Raw genomic sequence first — 22,494 nt, forward strand, 5'->3', positions numbered from 1 at the left:
TGCGTCACAGGTTTTGCGCCATGCATAAAGCAAGGTAACTAGGAGGCTTGTTTAAATTCTTGTAGGCGACTGCACGAATGCCCTACCAAGAAGATAGAGCATACTCACAGCTGCACACACGAATACCAAGCAAGGCCATAACTTATTTAATTGTGAATAATGCGTTTATTTCAAGTAATATGCCATACTTTCGCAGGTAATCTCAGTCTTGAGAATATTTTAGGAAGTCAAGTTTTGTGCATAATCGTCATTCAGCCAATGGAACATTTTCACTGGGATCGCCATTTATCCAAATTTGTCGAACAACTTCCTGACTCCGCTGGAAACGGCCCCCGAGATAACACCTCGGATGATGAATTGAAAGAAGTACTCGGCATCTTCATTGCTTAGGGCACCTTCTCCAGAGGTCAGAGCATTCAGCAGCTCAAGCACCTCCTCGTGCTGTTCCTTGGTTAAGGCTTCATCCCCCTGAAGGAAACGACCCAGGGTCTCCATGCTTTTCCCAGCCTTCAGGACCGCTGCAGCTTCGCCCTCTGAGGTAAGGAAATGCATAGTCCACCGTTTAAAACATGGCGATTGTTTCAAGTATTTTTTGAGGTGAATTTATAGGTTGACGGCTACACGGGCCCAATGCCACATATCTGATTAAATTGAGGAACAAGGGTACTTGAAGCAACCGAAAAGTGTTGCATGTCATACCAGTTATTGTGCCAGCATTCCCCTTCAGTCAGGTAAAATACGCATGGGGCTCGGTCATTAAAGATAGCACACTGATTAATTGGAGCCTACGATTTACTAAAGTGTACACATTTCATTCGCGAGATCCATTCTTGAAATAACTTAATAATAGAAGTTATGGTTGAAAACTATGAGACCATGCAACGTAAAAACGTGGTAGCATCGACCAAAAGAGCACGCATTTCTCCTCTCATTCCCAACTTATGAAAGGAGCCACCAAAAAAACCCAAACGGAATAACAAAAACGCCCATGCAGTGATGTAGGCCTTATACTGCGCGATCATCAAGCAGATTATAAGGTTCAGTATTGCTCTCATGTGAAGATTGTTTGGGCTCACATTCAAGCAATACGGAGAGTAACAAACGGGTGCCAAATTGTTCACTATGCTGGGTATACAAAATAATTGGAAATCAACCATTTCTGCGCAAATAATATTTACATAAGCACATGAGGTCCCAAAAGTTTTGTCCTACGACGCTCAATAGAAGTACACATTTGTATTATGTACTTAAGTACTGTCTTCTCCAGCGCGTGTAGATGACAATCACAATACATGAGAGAGATTGGATTCGGGCACTTCTATACAAAGCACTCTGTGCAGCCCTAATAAGAATCTTCATCGAGTACGTTTCACTTTATGCCAAGCCTAGAGTTATATTCTGCAGCGTACCTTCTCAAAGCGAGCTTGATTCACGTTGTAGTACGCGCGAAAAGATACTAGCACAAGTGATCGACGCAGGAGATGTAATATCGCGAGGAATCTCGCATCAACACGTGGCTAGCACCAGCTCAGGCCGCAAGCGAGATAACGCATTGCACTCGTTTGAGGGGTCAAAGTGCTCTTTGTGATGCTATCTTTTTCTGTATTATATCTTTTGCGCGCGTATTGCGCTGTGTCTTGCAGAAGCTGCTTTGTTCTACATTTCATTTAACTTATTCCCGGAACAATCTGCCAGTGACGGAGAGGTATTCTTACTGCTAGTAGAATTCGATACTGTCGCGCATAAATTTTTCGATTGTTTAGTGTTTTATAAACCAACGGTGGCGACAAAACACTGTTTGATGAAGTAGATATAGCTCGTGGCAATCGGAAAAACAAGAACAGTACATAGCGATTCGTCGATTTCAAAGAAGCAGCATTGTGCACCGGAGTATAGCAGCGCTCTGGGGAACGGCTGTTCCCTGTGGACCTTCGCTGTGCTACAATAATAGACGACGCCTCAGAATATCAACGCCACTTTGCTTGCACGACCTCAGATCTTTCTGTCTCAATTTGTCTGCACCGCCGTGGTCGCGTTTCTCCTAATTTTTTTTCGTGGGGATTTCACAGGGGAAAAATAAATCACCACATACATCTGTGTTTTCAGATCTCCCTGTAGATATACTGCATACTACATGCTAAAATGAGGCATATAAGCCTGACTTTATCGGCGAACAGTTAGCTATTCTCTTCAGGATCATTCTTTTCATTTCTTCGGCCTTTTACCACTTCTTTCTCTGCGAGTCCACTAAAGTATGCATTGTTCATTTCGATTCAGCCAAAGAATAAACCTGTTTACGCACTTCATATTTAATTTATGTACGATACTATCATGACTTTTTTTGGGTCCTTTGATGAAATGAAATAATCGTTGGATTTGTGTCGACCACGGTTACATTACTTTCTAATGCGTAAGAAGTAAAGACTTCTTTCGGCAAAATCTCGTGTTGGGCCAGCGTGCGTGCGTGCGCACGGGTGTGTCCTGGCCACCCTCGTAGCTACGAACCACCTACCAGCCCGCACATTCAACCTGCCTCTCACCACCCACCAGCCAAACGTCTCCACCCCCCGCCCCCCCCTCCGGAAACGATTTTACCCACCAACCACCCTTCTGCACTCACCCTCCAGATGCCTTGACCCAGCACCGTATAGAGCACGGAAGCGGAAAAGCTACTATGAAGTCAAACTAAGAGACGCATTGGGAAGATGATCAATGTATAAACAAAATATACAACCAATGCTGGAATGCAAACTGGTGCCATGACACAGTATGATTCTCTATACGCTTTTTTATTCATGTGGCTAAAAAAGACGCTGCGATAGAAATACACTGACGGCACCACAAAGGTGTAGCACACATTTCTTTTAGTCAAGTTTCTTACCTTTGGACAGAGCTGGTTTGTCAAAGGCCACTTTCGGTGTTCTGTTTAAAAAGACGGAAAGCATTATTCTTGCATTCTTTATCATCAATGACACGGAAACGCAGAAAGTTCTGATGATGATAGTATGTACTCACATTGTGGCACCATCTTCATTGGATATGAAAGAAACATCGGTAGAAAATAATGTCAGAAATTCAATATACGCAATATTACGCATACATGTCGCTCAAGTTTCCGAGGAGGAACTGAATTATTTCATTTGAAGGTGGAAGAGTCCTTGGACAGCAATGTAATATTTTAACGTCACAGCGTACTTTTAAACAAATCATAATTGAGTGCGCATAAGTGGGAGCAACTTACAGGCCCAGAGCAATATCTTCTCCCTAATCACAGAAATTCCTTCCCATCACTTAGCCGATTAAGTGTGGAAAAGCAGCCTAATGTCTCGATCAATGCTCCTTCAATGTAGGCACCTAAGGGCTTCGATACTTGAGAGCATTACAGCCTTGGATAGGAAAATGTCAAAGAACTAGAGACAGTGACGATGCTGCTGCTAGTTGATCTTAGTCGTTTCCTAGATCACTGCTGCAGGGATTCAGACCCTATTTTCACCTAAACTTTACTAAGGGCATTCCATCGCCATGCGAACTTTGCCTTGTACTATTCTTTTCTGCTGAAGACAACAAAATAAAGAGTGTTAGAGCTGATGCGGGAGAGGTCATGTGCAGCTGTTCTCAATAATTTTCAAGTGCTTTTTTTTTGCTGAAAACGTAATTTATTTGTTAACAGCGAGCAGCGCCTGTGTATCCGTACACCGAGCTCTGTGAAGGGATTATGTCGAATGCCAGCCTTGAATACGCTAAATGGACAGAAAGGAAGGCTTACAGTTCAACGCAGACGCGTTAAGATACAGGCAATCGCTTTGTGGGGGTCCCTGGTTGCTTTTGCTGCACAGTATCAGTCATGAAATATCCAGCTTTCACTGGAGTGCTACATTCCTCTATAGCTGTTCAAGGGGGTTCAGTACATGTGATAACCTTGCGCTCTGAACAAGGTAGGTGGCCTCGATAAAAGCTCTTCAGCTAGAAACGTGGCTTTAACGCTTGCTGTTGCTACATTCAGAGGCGTAAAGCTTGGAAAGCGTGCTATAGAAAGGAAATTTCTGCCAGCTATACCAGTAAGCATCTCAACGTACTCACAGGCAATGGTGACGAGAGAAAGCAGAGTGAGCCACAGATAAGCCTTCATGATGCGATTCACCTATGCGGGAGAGAAATTGCAACAGTTTATAGAAGGGTTTTAATCACAAATTGCACAACAAATTTTTCTTTAATTATTTATTATGTCAGGATTGTAATACTTGTTTTTTAACCTTTTAGTTCTGAAATCGATGAAGAAGCTCGCCCACTTTGAAAAGAACCTGGAGTTGACGTTTTTTTGCCTGAAGCTTGTTAGAACCAGCAAGAATCTCTTATAAATATCGCTCGCCCTCTGGCAAGAAGCCCAGTCCGTTGTTGCTTCATTGCAGTACTGTATTATTCAAGACAGTCGTGTCGTACTTGATATCAGTACGGCAAATGACGACAAAGGGTCAGCTACCTTTCACTGCATGAAATCTCTCACCGTAAATTCGACTTCTTCACTGATATTTTGAAAATCCTCGTGCAGAAATATCTGATGCCTAAGATGTTAAAAGAAAAATAGAAAAAAAACAGTTTTCTAACAAAGACTCTAACATCTCGCTTTAAATAATCATTCGCGTTTTTAGAGCTGTGGTACAGTATTCATACTTGTCCCTTGTTGAAATACCTACACAATGTATGATCTGAGCGAAATATACCCAGGATCACAAAATCACGGAAGGAGCAGGCATGCGGCGGCATGGAGACAATGTGGTTTGCAGCCCTTGTCAGCCACATGGAAAGCTCACGCGACACAAAGGTACCCTATAGCTACCATGCTTTGCGGGATTAGACTTCCGATAGCACAAGAAGTTGTAAGGCAGCCTAGTTTCCCTGTATAGGTCAGAATTTCGAAAATAAAAAAGAGAACTGAGCTGAGTATAATTTTTTCGATAATCGTTTCCTCTTCTTATTATGGACAATATGCTAGCTAAGTATATATTTAACGGTCACCTTTGTACGAGCTCACTTCGGAGCTCCGGTAATGTTTTTTTTAGGCGAGGGCAGGAAGGTTATTAACTGCCTTGTCTTAAGTAATTAGTTTCTGGATTGATCCTCGTGCTTCCTTCTTTCTATTGATGTACGAGATTCCACCATGTATAGCAAATCTTTATCTTTTCGCCTCTCACGACTGGTTATTCGGAGACAAGCGACTGTTGCAGATCACTTATAATATTATTGACGGGGCTTCCAGCAGCATTAAATAAGAAACAAAAATCGAAGGGAATCTCGAACGAGTCCCTCGAAAAAATTCATCCATCATAGGCAACAGGATTCGTGACTGAAGACATGGCTGACCATTTTGCTTCACTTCAATAATAACGCGTTAAAATGAATTTTCTGGTACTTTTCTGGCCGTCACAGAATGAGCGCTATGCACAGCTCAATGCTGAGTAAGACGACGGTTTATGCACCGGTGAAAGGAGTTCCTTACTTGTTAAGCACGGTAACAACAGAACAAAGGAGAAACGTTTCGGTAAAATTCAAGATGCACGTATCGAAGTCACTCCTAACAACGTACTGCAACCTGTGTATCAACCTTTACGCATGATGTGAAAGCATTGCACTCAGACTCCTGAAGTAGCAGTTAAAAGGTGCCATAAAATATATATGCAATGAAATCATCTGTAATAAGAGAACGCAGCCGAATATCGTTGAAAAAAGGTCGATTTCAGTAAAGTTAGAAGAACAAAAAAAGTGTTACTCACCGGCGTTTTCCCGAGCAATCGTGAAGATGTCCAACCCCTGCATTTCTTTTATACAGACTATCAGGGAAGATGCATTTTTATCTCTCTTATGCGGACCAATGAACGCGATTCATTGGAATAGGTTAATTTGGTCTTGCCGCAATCATGCCTCACTATAGGGAATACGTCCTTATCGACCATATAGTCGAATAAGTACTTCAGGTGCGCATTGTGATTGCGCGTTCGGAGAAGAACGTGTCACATGCATCCCCTTTCCAGGTAGCTCGAGAGTCAGAACTGATACAAAATAAGGAACTAGATATGATGATATTCAGAATGAATCCACTGTTCTGAGCAACATATCGCATGTGGCGTGATGCACTCAACGAGAATGGAACAGTGAAAATAAAAGGAAGAAAGACCGACCAATGAAGAAAAATAAATGCTTTAGTTATGAGCTCCCGGGGTCTACCGAAGCTGAATAGCTTTTCTTTGTAGCCGCATGAGAGCGCTTGGGGGGATGCCAGTGAGTAATTACTCCTTTTCAGAGATCTACTCCATGTTTGGTTTGGTTTATGGGGTTTAACGTCCCAAAGCGACTAAGGCTATGAGAGACGCCGTAGTGGAGGGCTCCGGAAATTTCAACCACCTGGGGTTCTTTAACGTGCACTGACATCGCACAGTACACGGGCCTCCATGTTTGGGAATTATCTTCAAAATTCGACAAATATAGCAGCAGTGATTAAAGCTTAATCCAAAACTAGGGATGACACTTGACATTTTCTCCTCCTTTGGCTCCGCACTTCGCTGCCAGACTTTTTATTTCGCTGTGCAGAGTTAACCTGTGCAACAAAATTTATAGCCATGTCTCTGAAAGCGCGCACTGTGCATATGGCGAAGTTTTCCGCAAACTTAATACATGACCACTTAGGCAGAACAGGGAACTATTCTTTTTAGCTAGCACTTGCGGATGGCATCGCAAATCGGGAACTTAAGCGTATCAGTGGCGACCACCGAGATAATGTGTGTGGTGATTTGTTTGGCAGACAGATAACACACGGGAGACACAGAGGGGAACGGTACATTTCTTCTCAGCGTAAAACTGTAGTTTAGTCGGTGCGCATTACTATATGCTGCTTAATCAAGTGTAGCGAAGATGGTTTATTAGTTTATTGGGGTTTAACGTCCCGAAGCAGCACAGGCTATGACGGACGTCGTAGTGAAAGGCTCCGGAAATTTCGACCACGTGGAATTCATTAACGTGCACTGACATCGCACAGCACACCGGCCTCTAGAATTTCGCCTTCATCGAAATTCGGCCGCTGCGGCCGGGATCGAACGCTCGTTTTTTGGGTCAGCAGCCGAGCGTCGTAACCACTGAGGCACCGCCACGGGGTAAGTGTAGCGAAGAGTTACTTGACACAGAATGCAGGTGGTGCTCGGCTGCTGACCTAAAAGACGCGGGTTCGATCCCGGCCGCGGCGGCTGGAATTTCTTTGGAGGAGAAATTCTAGAGGCCCGTGTACTGTGCGATGTCAGTGCACGTTAAAGAACCCCAGGTGGTCGAAATTTCCGGAGCCTTCCACTACGGCGTCTCTCATAGCCTTAGTCGCTTTGGGACGTAAAACCCCCATAAACCAAACCAAACAGAATGCAGGAAACAAGCTAACGATTATTTCTTCGGGAGTCGCGAATCTCTACAAGGCACTCAGCAGCCACTGAACAAAAGGCCGCCGGTCTCTCTGTGTTAGCAGACGGCAGGGGAAGGCAAAGAAACCTTTCGAAGACTATTGGCTAAAAAAACGGCGGTCTTCTGTGAGAGCACGGTGGGCGAGGACCACTCAGCGGATTCGATGCCTATGTCCAGGGCTGGTTTTCATGTGATAGCAATAGTAGGGCCATAAAGGGGAAACCTGTTGGACGGCGTTGGCGTTTCTGTGAATCCTCCATCTGATAGGTCGTGTTTAAGGAGATCTGCTTCTCTTCACTTGCGACCTGTCAGTCATTCCTGTAACCTTTCTAAATGTAGGTGAGAAGTGGGAGACGCTGCGCGAAGAATGACTCAGGAAAATGAAAATGACAAGAAGGAAGTGAATGGGATTATTGGATTATTGGGGTTTAACGTTCCGAAGGAACTAATACCATGGCATGAATACGCGGAAAATATATAGCCTCCTGAAGAACAATCTGCGTAGAAAGAAAGCTTGTGGGAGCTACTCCTTTTAGTATTGCGCGGGAAGAGTAGCATGGGTCGCACAATTCCTAAAGATAGCTGTGCTTCAGAAAGCTGCCTGCCAGTGCAGCGTTGAATTGCTTAACCGCTGCGGCCATGCACTGGTACTGTGCTATTTGACTTTCTGAATTGTCTTAGGGACATGTACCGATGCGTATGTGAGCAACTGTGATAATACTAATTAGGAATAAGGCAACGGAATGCGCGATGCGAAGCGGACCCGATAACGCTATCACTTTCAACACTTAGATGTAGATTAAGCGTCGCCCAGATTGCTTCTCAGGCATTGAGACCGAGCAAAGAAGGATCTTCGGAGCATTTGTGCCTCTTTTTCTTTCTGCGGATTCGAGATGAAGGATAAGTGATATGATCTTAATTTATTTTTGGGAAGGTGCGCTGATAAACTGCATTGAAGTGTTTTAATCGCTTTTCAAAGGTCGCACCGCGTGCAATGTTATCTAATCAAGATCAGCTGAACTTACCACTGCTCTAATGTATTATGTGTTCGCCTGGCACCTGGGTAAGTTCTGCTTCTACTTGCCTTTTTGTCGCACTTCTGTTGACAGGCTTGCAACGCATATCTTAATACAATGGGAGGTGTCGGCAGTACACCTGTAACACTGCGATTCCCAGAGCTATGCTCTTTAGTAGTATTCTTCGTTGGCGTGAGAGATAGTGTAGCCTAAATGTGATTCAAGAACAGAAGTACCGACTAACAACAGGAGAGAACCTTCAGAAATCAAATAGAAAACATCGCCCACTGCAGGTTTATGAGGCGTTTAATGTCCCAAAGCGACTCAAGCTATGAGGGACGCCGTAGAGAAGGGCTCCGGAAATTTCGACCATCTGGTTTTCTTTAACGTGCACTAACATCCAACTGTACAGGGCCTCTAAAATTTCGCCTCCAATAAAATTCGACCGCCGTGGCCTGGGTCGAACCCACGACTTTCGGATCAGCAGCCCAGTGCCATAACCACTGAGCCTGTGGGGCGGCAAAGTGCATGCTGAACACAGGGAGCACTGAAGAGCAGGTTTCATGAACACCACTTTAAATTGCCGAGGCAGCTGTGGAATATTGTGAGGTACCGTTTTGAAAGCTGATAGCTCATTATCTCTAACTATACTGTTTCGAACTCATGGTTAGGCGATACGCAGCAAGAGGTCTGAATGTAGGCACTGTAATGGGGCCTCTTATCATCAATGTGGAAGGAAAACATCAATACGGACACATTGAGGGGAATCGTTGAAAGGTGCAAAAAAAAAGTTTATTCCGCAAAGAGGCTATACAGAGGATTTGTCAATCGCTTGTACGAGCACACACGAAGTTATTCACGATACAATGGAACTCGTGCAAAGTAACACTCGAGATAGATTACAATACGAAAGAATTATTGCACCTAAAGTGGACTAACACAAGAGAAGGGAAACAAACAAAACGCAGTTTGTTCACCGGGCACTAAGACAGTCCAACAAGCAGAGGTTCACAAAGGAGCCGTCCCGCAGGCTGCGGCACGCTGCCTCGCTGGTCTACGGCTGGGCGAGTGGCGTTGTCCCGGGAGTCGAGCACGCGCGCTTCTCTGAAGCTTGAACGGCGGCTCAGGCTGATAGACAGCGGTCAACGCCCTTCGTATATAGGCACCCTCCACGTCTGTTCGTTCTTCGCGCCAAAGCAGGCACGCACATACACATAGTATCAGCTGTGCACTTTTCTTCTTCCCCTCCCGCCGGCCGCGCGTCCCCATTGGTCAGGCGCGGAGACTGGCTTGGAGAAACTTCCAGATCCTTTTTGCGTTGCGCCGCTGCCAGAGCACGAATGAAGAGGAGAGGGCGTCACTTAGCGCGCTCTAGGCAACATACTCTCCCTTCAGCATTGAGTAGAAATCACTCCAGCATTCTCGAATAACCGACGATGCGCGCCGATGTAATTACTCCCCGGGCTGCACCGGTGAGGAGGTGGAGGGCCAGCAACACACACAAGGTTAGACGCTCTCAGGAATTTCAATCTCACCTATTCTAGCGGCGCGCACTGGTGATATCGCTTTTTCGGATACGCGCCGAATTTTGTGACATTGAAAAAGTTCCTATCTCTGGCAGCAGTTCGAGAACTCGGCGGCTGGTTCCATTCAAAACAAAAACAGGAAGTGAACATGGATAACCAATACCTACAACATTGTTGAAATAACTGACCAGAGCTCGCAGCCTTCACTTCAGTGGATTGAAAATGTTGCCGGACTGTCGAACGTTTCTAATCAACCTGATTTACACCTCCCTTATTGTACTCGTTAAAAATCGGGTCCTGGTGTTGTAAAATGAGTGATAAAAACTCGACAATTTGAAGTAAGCGTGCTTCAAATAATTCGCTGTCAGAATCACAGCTTTAAAAATACATGGGTCTCATTCTATTGCCATTCTGTGCACTGGCCTGTCTAGCTACGTTCGAAACAAACGAAACATACTCTGAAGAGAACTTTCGACAAAGCAGCCTCTTTTGAAGTAGTTTCAGTCTTAAATCACAAAAGAGACAGTTCGAATGCTTTTATTAGACACCCACAATAAAATAACCATGGGTGTCATTAGAAATCAGGGTCTATACCACCATGCAGCTCAGTCATAGTGGCTGGTTATCTTGGCACAAGGTTTCAGGGGATAGACTTGATGCGTTTTCGTGTATGCCGGTTTTGATGCGTACTGAGACTCTACTAGTGCTCTGAGACTTGTGTACAACGTGGAAGATGCAATTTACAAATTGCGTAATATTCCGATCATACACTTTCAACAGTGTTTGTTTAATCTGCGCGTAATTCACTGCGGTGCATATAATTATTGAATCGTTCCTCTGCTTAGCTGTTTCAAATGCGGTGACGATCGTTAATAACTCTACCGCTTTGCTTTATCTGGCTCTTCTGAGCTATGGTATGGTTAAAAAATTAATTTGTATTCAAGCCGTATCAGTTCAAGAATGCAGTCTTCGGTTAATACGCATGTAAGAGTAGTGAAGTTTCACATCGCGAGGCACTTTGCGCGTGCTCTTAAATGCGCATTTTTGGTGTGTTCGCGCTTTATTCACTCTTGGAAAAGAGAGTTGCAGGCCTGGAATCCCACTTTTTTAAACAGGAAAATGATTAGGTGGGAGATAATAATAATCTAGGCATTTTTATTACGCAGACCAATCAAGTTACTGCACATTATAAATCGTTTAATAAGAATGAATGTGTTTGTTCATGATCTGTAACTTAGTGTAACAGTGCTCCTTTGTAAAAATTATTCTAAAAGGGCTCTTAAATTCGTTTTGCCGTTGCAAACTTCGCGTGCGAGCGGTTTCAATCAACGTGAATACACACATACTGGGAGCAGGTGCGAACCAACAGGGGGCTATACTTCCGTCACGTTCGGTCTTCGGCTGAATCCCAGGACCTATACAGCCTTTGGCATTTTTTTGGCTATTTTTAGTACAGGAAGCGTAAAACTGTAGCAAACGCGAGATTGATGTAATCCGCTTCCAGATTAGTAGCACTATTTGCATAAATATTTCATAGACGATCAACAATCAAAGCTGTATTGCGATAAAACAATATTCAGTGGTGAAGCGGTGTCACGAAATCTGTGAGGCGTAACAAACTTTCCTGTTTCACTCAGAATGGTGCTTTAATTTAATGGACACGCCTCTGATGAAAAGCATGGTTTCTTTGTATATCAGCAAGTTATTCTTTTACATGTTCTGCCATCAATTTCCCCAAAATTTCTGGTGGTAGAGAATTTGGCTGCATGGTCCTTACAAAAATGACTATCACGTTTCTTGAAAGTTTCAGTTATCTTCTTATTTAATGTAGTAACTTGGTAGTAACTTTGAAATCGTGTCAACAGTTGGTAATATAAAACTGGTAGAAAGTTACTTCTTTGGGCGCACTACTCTCACAAGAAAGTTACCAGAAAATGATTTTTGCATTCTATACACCTTTGTTAATACAAAGCTGGTAGAATATTATTTCTTTGTATATAGTCCTGTGAACAGAAATTACTAGAAAATCTCTGTCCAGTTTCACAGATCGGGAGAAATAAATGAACAAACTGCATGGTGCTTAAGGTGAATAAAACTGCCTTGTTCGCATAAATGTGATTACGTCTTACCTGAGTGCATGGTGAAAACTGTTGCAGCTAGTTAACAATCTCAAGATATCGAAAAGCGTCGTACATTATTAGTAGCAGAAGCATTTGGAATCAAATCAGGTCGTGGAATGTCGTTTTAACAGAAGATGTTCTATTTTATTATTTTTCTTACTGTCTTCTATGTGCTGTTCTGAGCAGAAATATATATATATTCCATTCCCTTCCATATCACCAATTATTTTTAGAATAAAGAATTATTGGCTTACAGTGTCTGTTTTCTGTTCAGTGTTTGATTTCTCTGTAGCTCCGTGTAATTGGGAGTTTATAACCTTTTACTTTATTCTTGAGTTCTCTGTTCAGCATTTTGCTCACACAACGCTATGTGTTATTGTGCTTATTTATTAAGACTCTTCAACTTATGCTCTTCCTGCTATAATACCATATGGAATTTACCGTATGTACCAATGATATAAATAAATAATAGTAGAAACAAAAAACGCTTTTTTCATGCGAATAAATGTCTAAACTATTCAAGTAGTTAAGCCGAACACTACGGTTCCTCAGTCCCTTTTTTCACCGGTCCGTGCAGCTGTGCACCCGTCACGCGGCTCTAGTGGTTAAGCTACAGCTACTGAGCCGAAGTACTCGGCTTCAAACCCGAGCGCATCGCGCGCGTTTCAACGGCAGTCAAACGCAAAGAGGCACCCGTGGACTGTGCGATCTTAGTGCCTATAAAAAGACCTCCAGGTCGGGGAAATTATCCCGAACACTACGGTTCCTCAGTCCCTTTTTTCACCGGTCCGTGCAGCTGTGCACCAGCGACGGCGGCTCTAGTGGTTAGGCGCTTGGCTACTGAGCCGAAATACTCGGCGTCCAACCCTAGCGCATCGGCCGCATATCAACGGCAGTCAAATGCAAAGAGACACCCGTGGACTGTGCGATCTGAGTGCCCATAAAAAGACCTCCAGGTCGGGTAAATTATTCCGAACGCTACGGTTCCTCAGTCCCTTTTTCCACCGGTCCGTGCAGCTGTGCACCCGCGACGGCGGCTCTAGTGGTTAGGCGCTTGTCTACTGAGCCGAAATACTCGGCTTCCAACCCTAGCGCATCGGCCGCATATCAACGGCAGTCAAATTCAAAGAGGCACCCGTGGACTGTGTGACCTGAGTGCCCATAAAAAGACCTCCAGGTCGGGTAAATTATCCCGAACACTACGGTTCCTCAGTCCCTTTTTTCACCGGTCCGTGCAGCTGTGCACCCGTGACGGCGGCTCTAGTGGTTAGGCGCTTGGTTACTACGCCGAAATACTCGGCTTCGAACCCTAGCGCATCGGCCGCATATCAACGGCAGTCAAATGCAAAGAGGCACCCGTGGACTGTGCGATCTGAGTGCCCATAAAAAGACCTCCAGGTCGGGTAAATTATCCCGAACATTACGGTTCCTCAGTTCCTTTTTTCACCGGTCCGTGCAGCTGTGCACCCGCGACGGCGGCTCTAGTGGTTAGGCGCTCGGCTACTGAGCCGAAATACTCGGCTTCAAACCCGAGCGCATCGGCCGCATTTCAACGGCAGTCAAACGCAAAGAGGCACCCGTGGACTGTGCGATCTGAGTGCCCATAAAAAGACCTCCAGGTCGGGGAAATTATTCCGGAGCCATCCACAACGGCACTTCCTTCTCTCATTCCGTTTTTCACCTCCACCTTCCTGCTTTCCCTCAATGCGTGCTTGAAGTTTTCACCGAGAAGTACCACAGTTAGTGCGCGATTTCCGGTCATAAAATACGAGTAATGTTATTGCGTTACAACGGCTTTTACACTTCCATGTGCTCACACTGCTACACAATCTATTTACACGCTCCCACTGTTAAGCTTTGGTAGTTTACGAGAAAAATTCGCGGGCTTAGGCTAATAATTACGTGGTAAAGGTCGCAGATAAGCGATGCTGCTATCCTCGAGTATCGCGATTTGCAGTGTGTGGCACTGATATCGCGTATTTAGTCTAGGAAAAGATTGGGCCCAGATTTGTAGTGGGAATCAATCAGAGTCCGGAATAAATTCCTTTTACCGACTGATGTTAACGGGCAGTCGCCTATGGGTTGCGTTGCTAGCATGCACTCACTGTGTTCACCCAGCAGCGTATGTGCTAGCGGTCATCTCTGGGCGGCATGTAGCCTACTGGAGCAGTTTCAAACCGTTTGGCGGCAATCGTAGAAAGCGCGAGGCATGGGCTGCGTGTCGAGAGGTTTACTTAATCAAGGTTAAGCCCAGGGTCGCAGCAAAAGACGGGGAAGATGCGCGAGGCATTGAGCGTACAAGCTGTTGTGTAAAAGGTTAAACTTCGTAACTGACGCTGGTACAAGAGAGCGCGACCTGCATCAGTAGTGTAACGCGGTGACAGCTGGATTTCATGTCATCAGTTTGGTAAGCTGTCTAAGAAAGAGCGCTGAGCACAAATGACAGGCGCTGCCTGAAGCGCAGGCCGCAAATGAAAATTTAGTTTGGAAGAACATAAATCTGCAATCAGGACCTGCCAAAAATTCGTTGCATATAAAAACTCCCAACCAGGCTGCACGTGCACTAAAGAAAAAAATATTTGTTCTGTTTGGTATATCAAGGTTCGTCATCAATATTTCAACCAAGCCAACACGTAGGCGACGCACATACTTGTAGTGGGTCTTGTGAGCTATGAAGCAGTAAGCAACAAACTTCCCTTTTCAATTGGTCTTTGTGTTTAAATACATCCTTTCTTTGAATGGAGGCAAGCGATTTCATCGCTCACTTGAATGAAACAAAGATTCGGTAGAGACACAAAGGCCATCTGAAAAGTAAACGAACTGAATATTTTTCCTCCCAACAGCTCAGAAAGGTAGACAAGTCAGCCTTCTGTTGCATTTCATGCGAGTGTGGTGATAATCGGAATGCGTCATATCTGGATTTTTTTTCGTCGTTAGAGAATTGCATATAGGCTGCTAGTGCCCGCAGCTGCAGCTTTAGGTAAAAACAAGAAATTATATGGTAGCCACAGCTTAGCTTTCCAATCCACGTTTCGTCTTTCTTCCGCGCAGCTGTTCGCATGAACCTCGCTCTGTGGGAGGAGCATAGCGCATTATTTCGCTTTAAGGATGATACTCACTAACAGGAAACCTAGCATAGCTTATCGGGGGAAGGAGAGATGAATGATGAAATGTCAGGACTCCAGAGCTGTGTCGTAGAGAGAAAAGCAAGAACATTGCGGAGCAGCCAGTCTGAGCAATCACGATAACATATTATCCTACATATATTCGCATCTTTGATAGGCGTTGATGCACAGCCAAAGTACATTTTAGGCAAGCGCCCTCTTTTGAGGTATAAAATGGGCTCAGCAACTGTCTCAGACCTATGCTGAACATTTAACCTTCACTCAGAGTTAAGGAAATGAGGAGCAGTGAAATAATAAGCAGTAAAACAGGAGTTGCTGCGGAGGCCTGCGGAATACTTTCGTTCGCATGGGGACTTTTAACTGCTACTGGCATTAAAAAACGCGTGGCCGCCTTTTGTGTTTCGCCTCCATCGCAATGCCCTCGCTACTGCCAGTATCGAATCCTGGTCCTTCGGAAAAGTAGCCAAGCACGTCCTTGACAATTCGTCACTTCAAGAAGATTTAGTTGTCTGTGTATGGTCATTAGTTTGTTGTCAGTGTGTTTTTTTGCGTCTGTGCCTTTCCTTTTCAAGTCAATAGTAGTAAATCAGTTACTCGTGTGAAAATCGTGCTGCTTGTATACTATCATTTCTTAACCGCTGTAAAAAGTTCTTATGATACCCCGCATGCATATTTAGAGTTAAGCACTTTACTTTTGTACCTGCCGCGGTGGCTCAGTGGTAAGGCGGTCGTCTACCGAGCCGGAGTACCCGGGTTCGAACCCGACCACGGCGGCCGCGTTTCGATGGAGGCGAAACGCAAGAGGCGCCCGTGTGCTGTGCGATGCCAGTGCACGTTAAAGATCTCCAGGTGGTCGAAATTATTTCGGAGACCTCTACTAAGGCTGCTCTTCCTCTCTATGTACTTTTTTAGGTCGGCGCCGAGATATGTGAGTCAGATACTGCGCCATTTCCTTTCTTCAAAAACCATTTTACCAATTTAACCATTTTATTTTGCAGGTAGACCGCTTACAAGTAAGAAGCGTTTGCGGGTGCCCGTTAACATGCATAAACACTTTAGAGACAGGGAAAAAAAAGAACATTGACGTACTATTAGCAGAATAGCAGTATATTTGACGCGACATTCAACAAGTAACAACACTCAGTGCAATTCTATTTTTGTGTTGTTAAAAATAACATGGTTGGGACAGATTGGGCATTTCCGACGATCTTCGCTTATCCCAGATTCTCGAACAACTTGTGGATTCCGAGTGATACGGCTCCCGCGACGACGCCTTTGACGATAAGGGGCCAGAAGTACTCAGCGTCTTCACCACTCAGGGCAACTTCCCCATTCGTGAGAACACTCAAGACCTCAAGCACTTCTTCTTGCTCTTCCTTGGTCAAGCTTGCATCGCCCCGGAGGAGACGGCCGACACTCTCCAGACTTTTTCCAGCCTTTAGCATCACTGCAGCTTCATCCTCTGCAGGGAAGGAAAATGTTCGGCGTATATTTAATCGTAATTCCATTGAAAGCACCTCTTCATCTTTAAAATCAAATTACTGAGTCTGGAAGCAGATACGGTGCAAAGCTATCACCCGTTCACCTAAGACAGAGGGCTTAGGTAGTGGTATGGTGCAGCTGATTTAAGGTGTCCAGGTGTAATACAGAAATATTCGCTGCAGCTTTCTCTCCAAAGAATTAATTAACACTTCTCTTAAACGGGGTAGCCACGTGTTCGGTTTATTAAATGTAATATTTGTAAGTGTGGAAACGCAGTATTTTCGAAGCGTACGTATATCGAGTAATCACAACAATGATGTGAAAATAGGCCTAACAGTATATGTGCTCAGTTGCAGGAGTGTCCCCAGAAGGTACACTCAGTTCAGCGTTCTTATCTTTCCTCATAATGTGCTTATGCGCCATAAAACCCCATATAACTAACTTTCCTCATAATGTGAAGATGAAGAGGCAAGCAAAAGAATAAAATGATGATGATGACGATGACTACGGCATAATAAAATAGCAGGACATGGCAAGTCTAAGAAGGAGCACACAGCTGATGTGAACAAAATTTGGCCCCACATACACGGATTCCTTAGGCACAGGTAATGCAGGCGTACTGTGATCATTGCATATTTTATACTTCAAATTAAAGTTCATCTGTTCTGCGCTATAAATTAACTGATACTCCCAAATGGGCCTCCTGTGATACCGACCTTGATTAATAAACCCGGTAAGTTGTTGTTTCTATTTTCGAGTAAAAGAAATGAACACACAAGAAATATGTTTGTATTTGGGCAGGCGCATAAGGCATTCACGAAGATCGCGGTTTAGAATATATTATAAGGATCGTGCAATCTGAACGGTAAGAAAAATATCCGGTTATGTATTTTTAACATCACGAAGGCTATCCCTGCCAAGTGAAGAATAAGGAAACACCATGTAGCTGTAAAGTTTTCTCCTATATGAGAAAAAAAGCTCCTGACCGCTCAAGAATCGATTACTTGATATGCTTTAGTGAGCAACATAGTTTCTCCTTTTTTCCAACGGATTTTCCCCACCTGTGTTATAAAGAAAGCCACGTTCATATTATTCCAGAGATAACACCAAATCTATTTTTTCTAGAAACTGACAGCTTCCATGCGTGTTTGAGCTATTTGTATATAGGCTACTTTCTTAAAGCAGCACATCTAATGTCGTGAGAATTAAGCATTTTCAAACGGTAGAAAGCGTGTCTGAATTGTGGCCGCCTCAGGCTTATGTGGGCAGCACTTGTGGGGCCCGTGTGGTGAGCTCATCAGGGAAACAAGCGGGATCTAGAGCTGGTGCCCGGATGGGCCCCGTGTGGACTGCCCTCAGATGACCTGCTATTTTAGCCCCTTTCAGATCCATGTGGCCACGAAATTGCAAGGCACCGTCCCACATGAATTCCATATGAGAGACTTTTCAGCACAATTTTGATACGCCCCATTTTCGGCCCTGAGGTTCTCAGGTTCTCGCTAAGGTTCTCACTGCGTAAAGCCCACATTAGCGTCCTATATGCCCTCAGTACAAAAAGAAAAGGCTTTTCTGAGGATCATGCAGACCCGCTCGCTTTCCAGCCGCACTACAGCCCTTGGAGGTCCGATAATACATTTGTACGGGCTGCCCTATTTGGGCTAACCCAGATGTTTTTAGCAGAACTCCCACAATTACATTGCGTCTGCCGTTAATTAACCCAGAATGGATTCTTGTCGCCTTGATGTAAGAATTGAGGCAAATTTAGAACTAGAGCGTAATACGAGACGCATGTGCAATTCATAGGGAAAAGTCCAATCTGGAATTGCCCACATCTTTCCAAGATGGGCAAATAAGACACTAGAGGGGTTCCCCTATACCCAAACACACAGGCCACACCTACAAGGGGCCCCATATTGTGCGCTACTTGCGTGGTTTTAGTGAAATAATATCAGCGGCAGTGTTTTTCTAAAGAGTTCTCCTATGCTCTTCTTCTGTCATTAAAGCTAGCTGCGCAGTGTGGTCCGGAAATTCTCTTTATTTAAACCAGAATAATTTCGCTGATACCAAAGTTACTTGTTTTTATACGGGATCTATAGGTAATGCTTGGAATTGTATCGCAAATAGGAGCGTATTGCCAATTAATGCGTTAGGCACGTTAAGGCTTTCTTTTCTTTTTGCCAGTTGAAGACGGTTTATTTGCCAGTGGAATTTTTACGGCTCGTTTCCGACCCAAGCGATTCTCACCTTTCGATAGAACTGGTTTTTGGAGGCCCACTTTCGGGGCTCTGTTGAAAGGAAGGGAAAACAGAATCGTTTCGTTATATATCTTCGAAATACTCTGCATAGAATAGCTGTCAATAGCAATAATAACGACTGTACTTACACTGTAGCTCCATCTTCATCACGCATGAAAGAAATATGAGAAAAAAGGCATTAATAAATTTTTCAGAATTGTAAAATTCTAGAAATGCATAAAAGCCATATTTTCCATCATAGGTGATAAAAGCTTTAAACACAAAATAAATATTGCCACAAGCTTTTGAACTAGCGAGTACTAGATAAAAACCAGATATTTCAGTACTCAAAGAGACCTTATTCACAGAGTTGCGGATATTTCCAACCTTTTTCTGCGCAACTACGCAGAAAATGGCACATGATTTAAGCGGTTTTGTCTGAACATGGGCACTTAATGCCAAGCTAATCTCTCTTTCTTATCTGTGTTCACTCATTACAGGTAAGTTCCACATTTTAAATAGTTATTGCTCCAGGCTGAATTAATAAATAAATGCAGCACCAGTGGTGATTCCAAACAGCGTCTAAACCTTTACTCAGTCAGCTGAAGGATCGCCTTCGTAAGGAACATCGCCATTTAAGTGTGACGCAAAGGCCGAAAATATTTCGTCCAATTGCGATCATTACAGACATTTGATTGCGCACAACTATTTTAAATACAGAAGAACTTGTACTTATTTCCACTATCGGGGTATTTGCACGTTTTCTGGCGTTTTGAATCTTCACGTTTGCTTCTGGTTAATTTACTGATACTCATAGGAATAAAATCCGGCTTTGCGCTCGATCAAATATTGCTAACTTATAAAGTAGCAAGCTTCCACTGAAAAGAAAGCCATTCCATAGTAAGCGGTCATTGCGTATAAATGCTAGTTTCATTCTCATAGTAGGTATGACGCATGACTGGTACGGCGAAACGAAAATTTTCCGAATCCCTAAGAACATTTCTGCATACTCACAAGCAACGGCAATGAGAGAGATGAGGGTGAGCCACAGGCAGGTCTTCATGGTGAAGCTAGCTGTATGGACCAACAAATAAGAAATAAATCGTGAGAAGGACACGTGCCGAGTTTAAATTTAAAGAGCTTGCATTTGACATATCTTCACAATGTTAAAGCGTAATGTTTGGTTGGACCTGTTACAAAATCATGACTCAAAGTTCACTGCAATGAAAAAAAGTTTCCTTGGCTCATTAGTTTCAAGAAATACGTTAAGCATTCACTCTTTTCTCCGTGCATGCCGAATCCCAAGGCAAGGTTTCCTGCTTTTACCACGCTGTAAGATTAACAGAACACGCTTGCAATGTTTCACATGCACCGGAGAAGGTTGACGTTCAAGGTCGCAAGTTTTTCAACATTGGCAGTTTAAACGAATAACTGAAACACGTGATTCAAAGGAATGTCTGATAACCCAGCAATTTCTAGACAGACTGAAATTTATCGCTAGAGCTTTTCTTTTCTAGAGATACAGTTCAGATTTGAAATGAACATCCACATTCCACTTTCAAAATACAACTAGAAATCAGTACCATTATAAATGCCATCGTATGGTCTCAGTAGAAAAAACAAGAAGTGACTTCTGTTTTCATTGCAATTGTCGCAATATTTCTATGTTAATTTCTTTCTCAAGTAATTTCATGTATTCTATCCATTATAAAATGGTAAATGCGGCTCGTGTCTGTTCGGCTGAAAGCTAAAATTGCTTCATCATGGTATATTTTGCGTAGTGATGATTTATCTATCAGCCTATTTAATTCTTGTTCTTGGCTGTTTTTTTAACATAGGAAAAAAATATCTTTTAATGCGCACCTTTTGCTTCGTTTCGCATACTTGTCGGATCCTAGAAAACTCGGGGCTGTAAGTCATTTCATCTACAAATCAAATTTATTAAGAATGTCCTCCATTTAGAATGTACCCTGTGTAACTGGAAACAGCTTTTCAAACGTATATATGATATAAGGTCAACTGACTTAGGAGGGTAGCTGTGTAGGCCAGTTGGTGAGACATGAAGGCGCTAGACACCGCAGCGGACACGGGACACGGGTGTCGTCTTCTTTCTATGTCCCGTGTCCGCTGCGGTGTCTAGCGCCTTCAAGGTCAACTGAGATCTACAAGGCGCGTAGCAGTATACATAAAATACATTCTGGTAATACAAATAAATACCTTCTGAAGCACTAAGCATAGATCTGCTTTAAAATATCGAGAGAAGAAACACAAACGTGTAAAGAGAAATCAACAGGATAATGGTTGCGAATAGCATATAGCTGGCTGGTATGAGGGAAGACTTCAGATTACACAGTAGTGATTCAAACACAAACAGAAATGCAGTTGCACATGAAAACACTAAGGCAGAAAAAACGGGGCTAATTCGGATGGAACATTTCTCTGCGACGTTTTGTACAAGTTCTTAAAGGGAATAGAGTCCGCTATACTCTAACTACTATCAAAAGTAAAACGTGCTACTCACCAGTGATCTTCGGAGCAGCCGCTATGCGGTGTCAGTTCTCTGCTCGTTTTTATACTGAGTATCAAAGGGTGTGTGTATCTTTCTTCCGTGCGATGACGTCAGCTGTCGGCTTTATATCTTGGTGCGAACACATGCCACGAAGTGCATACATTAATATCGGCCATTTACGCACACTGCGAAAGCCAGATATTATGCTTATCCGCTGACACAAAGAGGGAGAGGAGGGCTGAAATTCCATTCGAGACTTATTAAGCTACGAAAGAAGGACCTAGACGAGAATATGTACAACACAATACAGAAAATGTCAGTGCCCTAAGCCCGACAAGACGCATCGGTTGATAACTGAAATACATGCCTAGAGCGAACAGGACAATGAACGCAAGATGAATTTTTAAAGCTGCATGTCACGAATAGAGATTTCTCCCCAGTAGCACAAGGTGGCGGGCCCATGCGGGTCCGACATGGGCAATGAGGGCTGGTGGCTGCCCGCAATAAACCCACATGGGCCCGCCGTGGGCGCAGTGCTGGCACAAAACGCTGGGGCTGCCCACTTCATGCCTGAATAGGACCCTCGATGACTAGGCATGGTATTAAACAGACTGGGCAGCCCACCTATAGGCCCTACCGCAGATACAGGCGGGCTAGGATGTGGGCTCTATTACGGTAAAGCGCGGTCAACCCCAAAAGGGGCTGCCCGTACACCACCGTGAGGAAGCCGCAGTGTTTTTGTGTGGGCAAAGAGCTTGTATTGCCGCCTTCAGCCTACATGGGTCCCGCGTAGTAAATACAGGGGCTAAACTATGGGCTTCACAGTGGCGAAGCGGTTCAGGCATGCAGTTTGGGCTGTCTTAGCAACACCGGCGAAGGTCCCGCGTGGGCTGGGCATGGGCACATTTGCCATTCGGACGTCTGCACCGCCTGTAATAATCTAAATCGGGTATGAAAGGGGTAAGAATGGGCTGCGTGCAGTTCGTGTGCATAAATGTGGGGCTACATGACGGTGAAGTGCGGGCACACCCAACAGGGGCTC

General features: G+C 44.1%; 2 protein-coding genes across 2 annotated transcripts; both read right to left on the bottom strand.

The window, feature by feature from the left end:
- Positions 1-285: 285 nt before the first annotated feature.
- LOC149343759 (uncharacterized) lies at positions 286-4,129 on the bottom strand. The gene is made up of 4 exons (XM_089542462.1): positions 4,081-4,129; positions 3,016-3,028; positions 2,882-2,922; positions 286-533 (listed from the first exon to the last, which is right to left on the bottom strand). Exons 1-4 carry the CDS (start codon positions 4,127-4,129, stop codon positions 286-288), a joined length of 351 nt encoding a protein of 116 aa, XP_089398588.1.
- A 12,312-nt stretch (positions 4,130-16,441) lies between these two features.
- Positions 16,442-20,006, bottom strand: LOC149343760 (uncharacterized). Its single transcript, XM_089542463.1, has 4 exons — positions 19,958-20,006; positions 19,093-19,105; positions 18,954-18,994; positions 16,442-16,689 (listed from the first exon to the last, which is right to left on the bottom strand). The coding sequence occupies exons 1-4, from the start codon at positions 20,004-20,006 to the stop codon at positions 16,442-16,444; spliced, it is 351 nt and encodes a 116-aa protein (XP_089398589.1).
- Between the last annotated feature and the right edge of the window lie 2,488 nt (positions 20,007-22,494).

The sequence above is a fragment of the Amblyomma mixtum genome, chromosome 5 (genome assembly GCF_055824585.1).
Source record: "Amblyomma mixtum isolate Tamu chromosome 5, ASM5582458v1, whole genome shotgun sequence".
Lineage (NCBI taxonomy): Eukaryota > Metazoa > Arthropoda > Arachnida > Ixodida > Ixodidae > Amblyomma > Amblyomma mixtum.